The sequence below is a fragment of the Aphis gossypii genome, chromosome 2, assembly GCF_020184175.1.
Source record: "Aphis gossypii isolate Hap1 chromosome 2, ASM2018417v2, whole genome shotgun sequence".
In the NCBI taxonomy this organism is placed as follows: Eukaryota; Metazoa; Arthropoda; class Insecta; order Hemiptera; family Aphididae; genus Aphis; species Aphis gossypii.
In genome coordinates, this window is record NC_065531.1 from 72,164,591 (window position 1) to 72,179,061 (window position 14,471).

Below are 14,471 nucleotides of genomic sequence, written 5' to 3' on the forward strand. Positions count from 1 at the left end.
TTACTTATATTTTTTTTAGAGCTGTGCCGTTACTTTTACCTTATCAGAACACAAACAAGTATACACTGTATATATATATATATATATATATATATAACACAATAGTGACTATAACTGCTGCAAGTATAATATTTTATATTTTGTGAAATAGCAACCTTTAGACTCAACCAAACATAATTAGAATATGAATAAACAATAAAACAAAAGTATATAAAACATATTTCCCGTATTATGTCCATATTTGATTTGTGAGCTCTGACACTAATGACATAAAGAGTGTTGAACAAACAACCGTTATCGAATCAAACAGCAAAGATAAATTTTTATAAATTATGTTATTCACATGGCCGCTTCTAATTATAAAACCAAAAATCGATGGCCATAAGTATAATCATATAAGTAATAGAACTATTACTTTAGAATTCATGAGTAAACGTTAAGTGTACAAACATTTTGTTATGAAAATAATAACAAAAAGCACATATTATTATCATAGTATATTATGATCTAACATTACTGTGCTTGGAAGAATGAAGTTAAATAGTTGTTTGTGAATCATTTTTTTTTTTTACAGATCAAGTTTAGGTTGATTGGAATAAAATGTTTTGACTTTTTCAATATGTTTTCAACAAATTATGATAGAAATTTTTTAATTAAACAAACAACTAATAATTGTACATTCATTATATTATTTTTAAAGGTTAAATATTCAGCGCACCCATTTAATAAAAACCCAGGGACACTCCAACCTTAATTAAGACTCTGCAAAATGTAATGTTAAAACGTATATGAATAATTTTTCTTCTTCAATTTTAACACATCACTTGATAATTAATTTAACTCTATTCAATTAAAACACTCCGTTTATCGCATCGAATCGTCAAGCTCTCAAGTTTGGCGTTAATAAACACATGTATTTATATCTATTATAGCATATGTAATGTATATGTTATGTAAGTATGACGTAATTATTTCCACAATACAAAGATAGTAATTATACCACACAGCAGCTCCGGGCTGTGAACGAAACAATGAACTTGGAATGAATATTTTAAATCATACCGTTAATTAACCCACGTCTATAAAGATCGTCTATATTTCACTGTACAAAATATGCAAAAAATTGAAATCGATTTGGAGTTCAAACAATACAGTTTCTTGTATCATAAAAAAAAACCAATTGGTTATGGACTATTATAGTTGTTAATATAATATATTATTTTAATTTTATTTAATCAATTTTTAGTATATTCTTAAATAGATTGAACGTTATTTTTATTGACAAATTTGCTGCGAAAAGAATTTTTTTTTTTTTTAAATTATTTTCAACGTCCACTCAATATTATAATATAATGTTTTTATCCCAGTTCTCTGCAGTGTAACTATAAAATAATAATATTGTACACAGCCTCAGTGAACTGAAATTGCCTATACACAGTGCCGCTTTTAGTTTTTTGATCATCATCATTATACTTAATAATTATTATTATGGCAACATTCATACATATTGATCTTGGGCACAGTAAAATTATTGAATAAATATGTACTACAAAGAACAATGTTTATTATAAACATACATATATTTAATATTTTGATAATATTACACAATACACATATTGATTGCATAAATACCATCAAAACAGATCTCGTAATAACTAGGATAGAATTAATCGGCATGAATACAACAAATTTCATTTTTAAAAATGTCATCAGGTAAATGCTAAATAAAATAATAATTAGTTAATATGTTATATAAAAAAGTTTCAATAAAATTAGTACATTTGATTTTTTTAAATCATTAAAACTTTTTATGTTTTATCCTTACTAAAAATTTATTAGGTATGCACATTTTACGGATTTTTTTATAAACTTGTATCTTATTTCTATGTATATAGTATGTCTTAAATTCTGGATAAATATATTGGTTTTTCCAAGATTATTTTTTATTTATTATCTATTTTTGAGAATACTTTTTTTTAGTTTTAAAAGTTTCATGGCATAGCTTAAATCATTGAAGATTAAAGTTTAAATGCAACTTTTAAAATGTAATTTTTAGATTTTCTTAAATTTTTCTCAGCATATAAAAAAAGTACCAACAACTACAAATAAAAATTAAAGAAATATATGTCAACGCGTTTTTAATTGAGATTCAATTAGAAATATATTTTTGAATATTGTATTCCTTTAATGTTTCTTTCATATGATATATTCTTTGATTTTGATACTTTAAAAAGTCTAAATACAATAATTAAATATTCTGTTGCTTTTTACATTAATTTACGTTCAACATTTAAACAAATCAATTTTAATCAATGAAATATTATAGGTATTTATAAAAATACATTTTTACAGGGAAAGTTGTATGAATAAATCCGAAACAAAAAACAAGTATTGGCTTTTTTATTTATGGTATTGTTTTTCCTGACGATTACTTTTTTTAATATATTTTTATTATTAAAATTTTTAAATGAAAAACATAAGTATTTCTGTAGTTTTTTTTAATTTATACTCACACAAGATAGTTGGATACACAGTAAATAAAATACTATGCATTTTTGAATAATTATTTGCTACTATATCATTTAACTTGTATATTATAAAATATATTTAAATTTTTGAAAACTTATTTTTATTTTAAATAATTAATCAAGCATGTTTTGTTAATTTTGCATAAAACATTATAATATATTTCTATATAATAACGTTTTTGAGTAAAGGTATTATATTTAAATGTATTTAATAACATTCGGAAAACTATTTTAATTCAAAATAACTTGATTTTAATAAAGACAAAGTTTCACTTAACCTTCGAAACATCACTATGATTAGTAGCCGATTGATATCCTATTTTTCAGTAATATCAAACGATCATCGTTTGAGTTGGTGTTAATTGGATGATAATAAAGGTATATACTTCGCACAGATACGTTTTTAGTTTTGAACGTGCTTTGATAGAGCTCAAAGAAATGTTTAAATCAAAATCCGGTATTTAAAATTGAAAACAATAACGAATGATTTAAAACTAACACGTTTGTATACCAACTATAGACTACAAACTATCTCGAAATAATAATAATAATAATAACAATAACGTAATCACAAAAATTTGATCCGAGTGTGACGTGGAAGAATTAAATTATTTTTGGAGATCGTAATATGATAAAATAAATTGAACCAAGAGTAATTATTTTTCAAAAATTATTCCCCTTTCGTTATCGATTCCCAAATAATATTATAAATTATAATTTATCAACCATATGTCGTGACAAACGTTACATAAAATTAAAATAATTCATAATTCCAAATCGAATTCATCGCGGGATTTCGTGTGATTGCACAGACGTAAAACACAGGAGTGTTTTCGGCCCGCAGAGAACAATTTTATCCCTATATTATTATTGCTAACCGTGGCAACCATAATACCTCGTTTTACCCTAGTCGGCTAGAGTTTAATCGCCATTCGCCAAAGGCTGAATCCTACGCATCACATATATACCATAGCACCGTCGGTTTACCAAAACCCACGCATTCAGACGACAGACTACACTACTAAATAATGATAATATTATTCGTAAAAACTTTTTCAATGCATTTAGCTCTTTTCACTATCCAACAAGTATTAAACTCCGAAACATACGAAATTATATGGATCGATTAAATTACCGTAATTACTCGAAAATAAAGTGCACTACACTGTAGTTTGTAGAATTCATACAATGCTATTTGATTTGACATTTATAATTTATTATAAAAAATATTATTATGTATAAGATAGAACTATCACTTTTTATCAATAATTTCACTGCTGAAGCTATCTGTAGGCATTTAGTAACTAAACTAAGTTCATATATATTATGTACCATGCAATAAATAATTTATATAACTCATCAACCGCTATATAATGATTACTTAGGTGGAATTTATTAAAGAATTGTTAAATAAATAAATTATAGAATAAAATATTATAGTATTATTCAATAAAAATTAAATACACCAATATTCTATAATATACTTGTAATAACCCCTTTCTATAAAATTTAAGTAAATAAGGTTGATATGTAATTATTGTAAACTTACATATTAGTTAAAAATAATAAACCATAAAAATAACCATAAATTAATAATAATATTTATTTATTAATAATATAATGATTTATGAATTAGGTATGATAAAATTTATTATAATATTTTCAATATGTATCATTAATATTTGTAAGTTGTGAGAATTTATTATTAACATTATGACTCTTGTAATATTGTGTAGTCGTGTGGCTATATTGGCAAATATAATATTTTAATTTCGTGTGTACGTAATAAATTCAAGCCAAAGAGACAAAATAGTTAATTTTAATATTTTATGTGCAAACATAAAAGAACAGTGACCTACATATTATATACGAGTATACAAAATATATATTATAACAGTAGGTATAGTTACAATGTCTCAGTATGTCATGAATATACACTGTGTATACTGTATACACAATTATGATAAAATTTCGATAAGTAAAAAATTAATTTAAAAATGTACCTAACACTATATAATTTAACAGTGAATAATAAATTTACGATAATTCTAATAAACCTTTAAAAATTAAAGTAAACAAAGATTTTGTTTTCAATAATTATGCACTAAAGATGTTCCTAAAGTTTTTAAATTAAAATGAATTTTTACGAGAGCTCTAATAGAATGGTCGTCTTGTGCTTGCAGACGCTTGTTAATATTATAATACTATTATTTTACACTTCCTATAGTCTATTATGATGTGTTGTTATTTTGTGTATAAGTTTCAAAAACATATACAATATATTTAAATTGGAACTTACATTTTATGTATGTGGTACAATATAAAGCAATAATATCGATGATTCGATGATATTAATTTTTTCGTTTTAATATACGAAATAATAATTTATAGTTAAAGTCACGTAGAAAATTGAAGTACGAAGTATTTTGATTAAACATTTTTTTACGTACATACTTCGAGTATTTTTGAATTCGGGTGGTTCAAAAAGCGGTAAGATAAATATAATTAAAAAATGCATTATTTAAAAGAAATACGAAAATTGCGTTATTACAAAAATAATATTTAACCAAACCTATGGTGGGTTAAGAAATTTAGCACTTTTAATCAAAATGAAATGTCATATATAGACAAAAAAAAAACTTATTTAATTGCAATATTTGGCTTCATATAAAACGTAATTATTTTTTTCCCCGTTTATTTTATTCAGTTACTTATTGTTAACAGGAAATCTCTAATTTGATTCACAAAAAAGTAAAAACAACTAAGCTTTAAACTTCGAACTATTCCATTTATAATGGGTACTATACAGATTACGGGCATAAATAGTATGTAATTTTAAAAAGCTATCTATGTTTTAATTTTAAATTTACATACTCAACATAATAACACATACATTTTGAGAAATCATTAAACATTTTCAAAATAACAACACAGAGCGATTGGTATAAACATTATAATACTGTTAAATACCAAACAACGAACAAATTCATTATTATTAAATTTGTAATCAACTTAACTACGAGTAATCAATAAAATATTTAACGAAATGGAAGAGAGGCTTATAATTGTGGAGGCCAAAGTACTTGACCTCAATATTATTACTGGCACAATATAGGTACATCAGTTTTCAACAAGAGCAAAATATGAACTATAGCAAACATCGCTGATTTAAAAAAGAAAGAAACAAGGACTGTAGTTAAAACGAATTTATTGTGCTTGGTATTAATTAATAATACATAATACGCTTAAATTAAACTAAAAAAAACAGTGAAGATTATTTTATTGCCAACTGATATATACATTTCATGTTTTACAACTTATAAGACTTATGTTACGATAACTTTGTGCGTCTTACACAACAGTCTCTAGAGTCTATATGTGTATATTCAGAAAATTAAACTGAATAGTAAATCAGATAAGCTTCAAAGTTTGTAGTATTATTATTGATAATATTATTTTATCTGTATAACATATTGATTTTCTATTTGGAACTGGAGAATTGAACTTTTTTCTATTATTATTTAATAATTATATTATGTAATAATAAATAATATAAGAAATAATATGTTTTAAAGTAGGTAGTTAAAATTTTTACTGTATTAACAGTTCAGAACAATTTTATTTGCAAAGATTATTAAATTAAAAGAATTTCTAAATAGCTATTTTTTTTAATTGGTTCTGGTTATTGACACACAATCAAACACAACTTAAGTAATATATAGCAATAAATAATACCTTCCATAGTTAATTTAAAAGGTTTAAAAATAATTATACTCATCATACCTATACAAAATAATAAATGGATTCTAGTATTCAGTACATTACTATATTATGTATATTATTATATTATATGCAATAGCGAGTATGTTAAAATCAAAATAATCGAAAAAACTAATAAAAAAAACTCTTTGTTAGCTTGTAATATTTTTTAGAATAATTTAGGGATAAAAAAAAATTAAAATAAAAGGTTTTTTTGACGTTTTGTGTGAAATTTTAACGAGGATAGTAAAATAATAATATAAATATACTGAAAAAAATAATCTATTTTTAAGAAAACATCGTTACACATTTTTCTTAAAAGTTTAAGGTAACCATGGTAACATTATTCTTTCCATAATATAATTCATGTGTGCAAAATCCGTAACATGCACTGTTAGACCCTATTGCATATTTTGTGTATTGTATTTAATATTTATAAACTGTACAGTCTCACGGGATGTTTTTCGATTTTTTTGTAATATTGGAAAAAATAATTCAAAAATAATTGAAAAACAATTATTTGAATTTTTTTTTTATTAAAGAGACACTCAAAAACAGCGTGCACTTTAAATTGATTCGCATCAAAAGTATAGTTTAAAGAACGATGTACAATGATAAAATATAAAATATCATATTATCATTTAATTGCTCATTCAAAATTAATATTTTAAAGTATTATCTCATTTACCTGGTAACTGTATAGTATATAATATCTATATGTATATAATATAAATATTGGTATTGTGACTTTCGTGAAATGTCAAATGTCAACATAAGCATAGTAACTTCAAGTTACTATTTATTATTTTACGTCGTTTCACTTTACGAGTCAATAGTATTATATGTATAATTCTAAACTTAAGCCCATTATAACAAAAACGATTTTCGGAAGCTCATTAAGTATATTACATTTTTGTTTTGTTTGCATTTTACCGTAAATTTGACCTCGAATTTCATTTTCATTTTTAAATAACACAGTATTTAAAAAGACGTTGTAATTAATTTTTTTATATAGGAGTGATTTAAAAGTTCCATATTTAGGTTTGATAATAGATTTTAAATATCAACTAGTAAATTTAGTTAAATAAATACAAGATTGCTTAGTAATCCTAATATTCATTTCACGCATGTAGACTAAAGGTAGCGGCCGTTTATATTTTTGTTAATTCCTGTTTGATTGTGTAAAACTGAAAATATTTATCGCTAAATCCTAATAAACGCCAAGAACTGAAGGATTCCTGTGATAACATATTTACTTTATTCATAAGATGCTTCATAAATAGTGTAAAACATAATGATAAACACTACCAGTTAATTTAGAATTTTTTTTTTATATTCAATCAAACAATTTAGGTATCAAGGTTCACGTGAAAGAATTTAGTTTTGACATTGCATAATTACATAAATATAATAAAATGTTATTTTTAAAATAATAAATATTTTATCTTAAAACCAAAATAAAATTTGATACAATACATACTTTTAAAATTTCAAATACGTGATTTCACGAAGAATAAAATCATTGTAATTTGCAAAAATCCCAAATATTTTCAAACACGAATTCTATAATGGAGTTAAATCTCAAAACTTTAAGGAAAATGTCACGAGTTTATAACAAAAGCTTCCATTTATTATTCAAACTACTATAAAAATTAAAAACTAAGCAATAAGTTCAAATAAATTATTAAAAATAATAAGTATGTGTTATATTTTAGAGTAATCATTATATAAGTATTTCCAAAAGTATTTTAATTTGAGACTGATATATAAAAATAGTAAACACTATTATAATAAAAGTATAACTATGTTATAATATCAACACCAAATGCACACATTTGAATCAGGCATTTTAATTTTAGACTCTGAGGAATGAATGTATGATGATGTGATTTTTTTGTACCTATATATACAATATAGTAAATAGTCGATAAAATGCTTCGATTTTCAACTTTTAAGATGGTTTAAGATAACAAATTTAATTTATTTTTTAGCTCAAATCTAAACTTTGATAAAATCGATTTATTTCTTTTATGTAACTCCAAAATGAATAACAGTAGACATTTGACATTTTCACTATACGTTTATGTTGTAATTTTCCATATATTAAAAAAAAAAAATGTTCAAAATATTTTGCCTTTTTAAATTTATTATTGCCATAAGAGATTTTTGATTTGTTTTTTATATATTTATATACATAAAAGATCTATTATTGAATTTAAATTTTACACATTCATGTAATCTAAAAACATAACGATAACAATAGTAAACTAATATAAGTTACAAACAAATTATTCTCAGTAATTATATAATTATAACTTAGTTGTTGGTAAAACCTGGTAGTTGATTTTCAATTTGAAGCAAATAATTGGTTCTATAAATACCTAATTATATTTCTTCAATCATAACATATTCAAGACCCCACATTAAAATGAATAAATAATAACGTTGCTTTTGTGTAAACCAATATGAATATAGCACATAACAATATTATGACATAAAATAAATGACACATTTGTAATTAATAATTAACTGGTATAATTAGTGCACAATAATATGCACAGTACAATATCGAAATTGTAAAGGATTCGTATTAAAAATAGGTTTTATATTTTGGTTAGAAGTATGATTCTTTAATTAATCATAATACATAGGTAGTTTTAGTTCGAATCTCCGTTAATTAATATTGTTGTTTAATCAGTAGAAGTGGACATTTTAATTACCTAGGTCATCATTACGTAAGTACCTAGCCATACGTATAAAATAAATAGGCGCCGATTATTTTCCATCGCAGCTTGCGGAAAGATTATTTCGTTATTATAACTATACTTATATAATATAATGCAATTTGCAAAACACGTTACAAACTTACGACGGTTGATGGAGGATAATTTAATGGATAAGTTTGTCATTAAATTATTCCGACAGCAGCCGTCAGAAAATGATAACAAAACCAACTTGGTTTCTAAAATATATAAAGAAAGGAAAAAAGAAAAATGACTCACCGTAAGTTTCGGATATCGGTAAGCCCTCGACAAAACATTTTTCACCGTGGTTTGCCAACAGAATCACTAAAACTCCGGCGGATAGCAATAAAGTATAACGGCACATCATGTTTTTTCAGGTACCACTGCAACTCTGTATAGAAAAAAAAAATAAAATTTTTTTACTACAATAGTCAGAAAAGTAATACTGTTAATGTTATATTTCAATAAAATTATTGAGCATTTGTTTGGGAAATGTGCAGCTTCAAACAACACGTTTTATTTTTATTCCGTAAATTATATTAAACAGGGTGATTCACTAATCATGCTCATCTCTATTTTTCCTTTAATAAAAAATTCATTCAAAATTATTTTTAAAATGTCTAAGTAAACTCGAAAAAAAATATTTTAATTTATAGAGATTTTTCTTAATATTCAAGGAAAAAATTAAAAATAACGGGTATTTTTAAGCCAAAATTGATATCCTAATTTTTTGATAATTTAAAAATTAATAACTGTAGAAATATGAAATTTTCAACAAGTACTTACACTATACATTTTATACATAGGATAATTTTAAAATCATTTGAACTCTTTAAGTTATTTGTTTGACATTTTTAATTATTTTTAGTTTTATTTTTATAAATATGGAAATAATATAAGATCCACTATAAGTATTTCACACTGTTACTAAAAAATCTAAATTATATATTATCATGATTATTTTTCATAGAAATTTGAAGTTCAGATTTGGATAAAATCGTATTTTTAATGATGAATTACGTTAATTATTTATTTTTTTTTTTTAAATAAAAATTTAATTTATGAACATTTACAATGACATTTTTAAAATAAGTACCTATGTAAATTATTTTAAAATATTATTTATTTATGCTATGAATTTATTCATAGGTATTTTTTTACAATAAGGTAGTATAGACTCAAAAGTAAATCACAATATCAGTAAATACATAATAAATTATATACTTAGTGACATAGACCAATATAGACATCTCTGCTCAGAATTGTTATTCGTATAAAACAGAATGATAGGTATATCATTGAATTCGGATATAACACATCCTTAAACTTTAAAGTGAATCATTCGACACCTACTATACAACAGATTATACCAGTTTACTCCCTATTTTTTTTTAAATCGAAAACCTATATTTTTTATATTAAATGTTAAGTAGATACCTTTTTAGAAAATGTTGGTATATCTAACACAGAAAAAATTATCTAAATGATAATTTAGAAATGTATCTAAATCAGAATTCAAACTAGAATACTTATAAATTATTAAAACTAATAATATAGATACTTAATAACAGTTCTTAAAAATAGTTTTACAAAAATATAATTGTATATACTAAATACTTAGTACATAGGTTCTTAACTGGGGGTCTATGGACCCCTTGGGGGTTAGGGGAGTCCACGGAGTGGCTGTGAATTTTTTTTAAATAATCCAAAAACAAATATTTTATTTCGATAATTTTTAAGATTACAATAATAATGTCTTGGCAGTATGACTTGGAATATAACAATTTTTTTTTTTATATAAAATTTAATATAGATTTAGTATTAGATTTATCATTAAAAAATAATAAAAATACAAATTTCATTTATTTATTTATATATTTTTTTTTTGTGGGGAGGGGGTCCGTGATTATATTTTATACTTTAAAAGGATCAATAGACCAGAAAAGGTTAAGAATCTATAATTTAGTATAAATTATATGTAATATTGAATTCAGTATTTATTAGGCTTAATCATACAAAATTTAAAAAACACGAAGGGAGTTAGCATCACGTCTTTTCAGCTCTTTCCCAGTGAAAATTAAAATTGACGTGATTTTTGCGAATATTTTATATGCCATTCCCATGAACTTGCAATCCTAGTTTTTTAATTCACTTTACATACATTCAATTGAATTTTGATTTCAATAGGTTCATCAACATTTTCAAAAAAGTCCTTTGCAATATACATAAAAAAAAATTGATTCTCATTTGAAAATATAATTAAGTTGATTTCGTCACAGGTACTAAACCTTAAAATTTATAAACTATAAACAAACTAAATATTTTAAAATAAGATTCTTATTTATTCTTAAAAATTCTAACCTAACCTTTTAAGGGCAATAAACTTATTTAGTGAAATTTTCTGTACAGTGTATACAATATAGTATATAATATAGTGTAGTATATAACTGCAATGTACTTATATAGCGTGATTATGTAATAATATTACAATCATAAAATGTTACGAATACATTATTTTTGAAGAAAAGCGGTTTTTTGAACTGTTTTAAAAGTAATTTTGTATAATATTTGAAAACAAAAGATGTTTTCAACCCAACTTAATGTTATTACCTTTGTGTGCGAATTATGCTATGATGTGTTTCTAATGATAACATAATATATCATGATATATATTATACTTATACACATTTTTACATCTACAACTTTACTAATCAGTAATATTATGCACGGTTTTTGTTTTTTTCTTGTTAGTATTGATAGAGTATTATAATATTATAATGAAAGTAATACAGGGTTATTCAAAATGAAACATCCGATGCTTTGCACCTATCTGTGTCACCTAATTTTACGCCATACGACTATGTGTTTTGGGGATATGTTAAAGATACTGTATACGTACCACTATTATCATCAACCAAAAAAGAGCTAAAAATATGCAGTCGCCAGTTTATTAAGATGGGTAAGTATTGTATTATATTCCAACCAGATGTTGTTCTTGTGACCAAGGGATGCCACGTAAAACATTTATTGGTACTATCACATAACTTAGAAATATTATTATTTTATTTTATTTATCATAATGTGTTACTATAAACCTATAGAAACTAAAAAAATAGATGCCTTTGAAATCGTATGAATACTTTTGAATAACCCTGTATAATTTAGTTATTTATTATGAAACATAATAACTCAACTTAGATTTATCTGAATTCTAAATCAGTGACAGATTGTGTGATTATTTCGTAATTTATAGTGAATTCTAAGTAATTCAAAAGACAATAAATAATAATGATATTAGATACATACAATAATAAAATACAATCTTGTAACATTATTATTATTGACTACGTTTGAATTTTTACCCAATCGAGAGTTACACGAAGCTGAACTATTATATGTATACTAGTATACTTTTAGTAAAACATATTACTAAGCATTAGTGGATTTATTTAAATACAAGAACTGCTAGCAACAAGTCAGGATACAATTGCCGTTTATAAAAATTCTTAATAAGAATCAATGGTTTAGAACTAAGGTTACGTCTTACAATGATAAACTGACAACATAGATATTTCCGATAAAATACCGTGAACGATAATTTATTAGAGAATATGTTTAAATCAAGGTACTGAAAATAATAGCATAAAGGTAAATCCGGTGTGCCTAACAAAGATATATCCTTTGTTAGGAATATAATGTTATCTATATTTTGGTATCAAAATCAGAAAAATTGATTATTATTCCTGGAGATATTACAAAATGAATTATTTTCCGCCTACAGTGGTAAATGGGATAAAGACTTTTGTTTTGCTCGTCCTGAAGAATTGATAAATAAAAAGTTATCTTGTTCTTGCACGGAGCCCTTCATTTGTTTTTTGATTATTTAAGTGTTGTAAAAGAATACTCATAATACATATACATTATAATATCATATCATATTAATATAATTTTGATTGATGAATAAGAAAATGAAAGAAACAACGACGTGTGTAATATAATAATATTTAAGTACATAGGTACATGTATGTATTTTGTTCCGTAAAAGATTTTCAAATATTCTGAAAAACTACAATAAGTATCGCTTTTCAGTTAGAAATTATTTTACTTGACTAAATAATGTCAATGTATACTCACTACACACAAAATAAACATGATTTGAAATGTAAAATTGAATTTTCCTCCGCATTCACATAAAAAACCACTTTAGGTTTGAATTGAGTTCAAACAGGAGGTTGATTTTATTTAAAATTATACGTATTATATACCTACATAAAAAACCTTATGAGTGTTTGAAATAAATCTTAACTCAATTTTTATTATTGTTATGAAAGCACAATATATAATTTTAAATTAAAAATGTATACTTCGATCAAATTAACTATAGTTTTTGATGCATTATAAAACATTATTAAACAAATACACTAAAATATAATTGCATGGCCGAAAACAACAAATAGAAATGTATAGAAAAATTAAAAGTTTGAATATATGAGTACTATAGTACTATAGTACAGCTATAGCTGTAACCTACGTGCAGTAATGGATTTAGATTAACCGACAACAATTTTAATGAAAAAAAAAAACATTAAAATTAACATCATATATTTATTTTACATATTGAATTAAAATTCCGTCATCGATGGTACACATTTCTAAGAAAACAGTTATTGAGTTTAAATGAACTAATATTATTTTATTAGTACAATTGGCATTATTAATTCGTAATGGCGAGTAATAATATTTAATGCTTAATGATTGTATGTACCATTTTGCTATTCGTTTTAATTTTCGATTTTTACAGCAGTTACGAAATTAAAATATTAAATGTTACTTTTGTTATTAGCATGTTTAAATTATATTTAATAATTAATAGCTATAATAAAAGCAAAACAGTAAAGGTCTGGAATAACATAATGCTTGCATAACATAAAACCAGTTAAAGGGTCTTCAATAGGTTTAATGTTAATGTAAATTTAAATTTACTATTGATTAAAAGCATTAATAATTTTACTTTTATGTTTTAAAATATTTAGGTAGATTCTTAAAAAGGTAAATCTATTACAATTTAATATTATACTCGATAGTATTCGATATCAAAAGCTACAATTCTATGTGACCATTAAGAATATTAAGTATGAATCTAAATGACTAGGAAGTAAATTCTTGCCATGGCTTTCAAATAAAATGTAATCGATTTTTTGAGATTTTATGAAGGTAGTATGAAAAAAACAAAATTATCTGAAAAGGACTATGATGATTGATGAGTAAATGATTAAGAACTATAAAATATAATGATTTTTCAGAAAACTTAGGCCACAAACACTTATTATATTATAAGCAGCGTGGTCAAATGATCATACACCTGCTGCCTAAAAAATGTTGGATCAATAAGAAAATTTAGAAAAATAAATATTCTTAAAAAAATAATATAGGCCATATG

The 14,471-nt window shown here is 23.8% G+C and overlaps 1 protein-coding gene across 3 annotated transcripts in view; it reads right to left on the bottom strand.

Annotated features, from left to right (window-relative positions):
• Positions 1–14,471, bottom strand: part of LOC114125876 (uncharacterized) — an 82,704-nt gene that overhangs the window by 48,330 nt on the left and 19,903 nt on the right. For all 3 annotated transcript variants that reach the window (XM_027989669.2, XM_050199510.1, XM_027989668.2), the window contains one exon: positions 9,290–9,422. In XM_027989669.2, coding sequence (XP_027845470.2) covers positions 9,290–9,398 — 109 coding nt within the window. In that variant the 5' untranslated portion in view covers positions 9,399–9,422. The remainder of the gene's footprint in view (positions 1–9,289; positions 9,423–14,471) is intronic.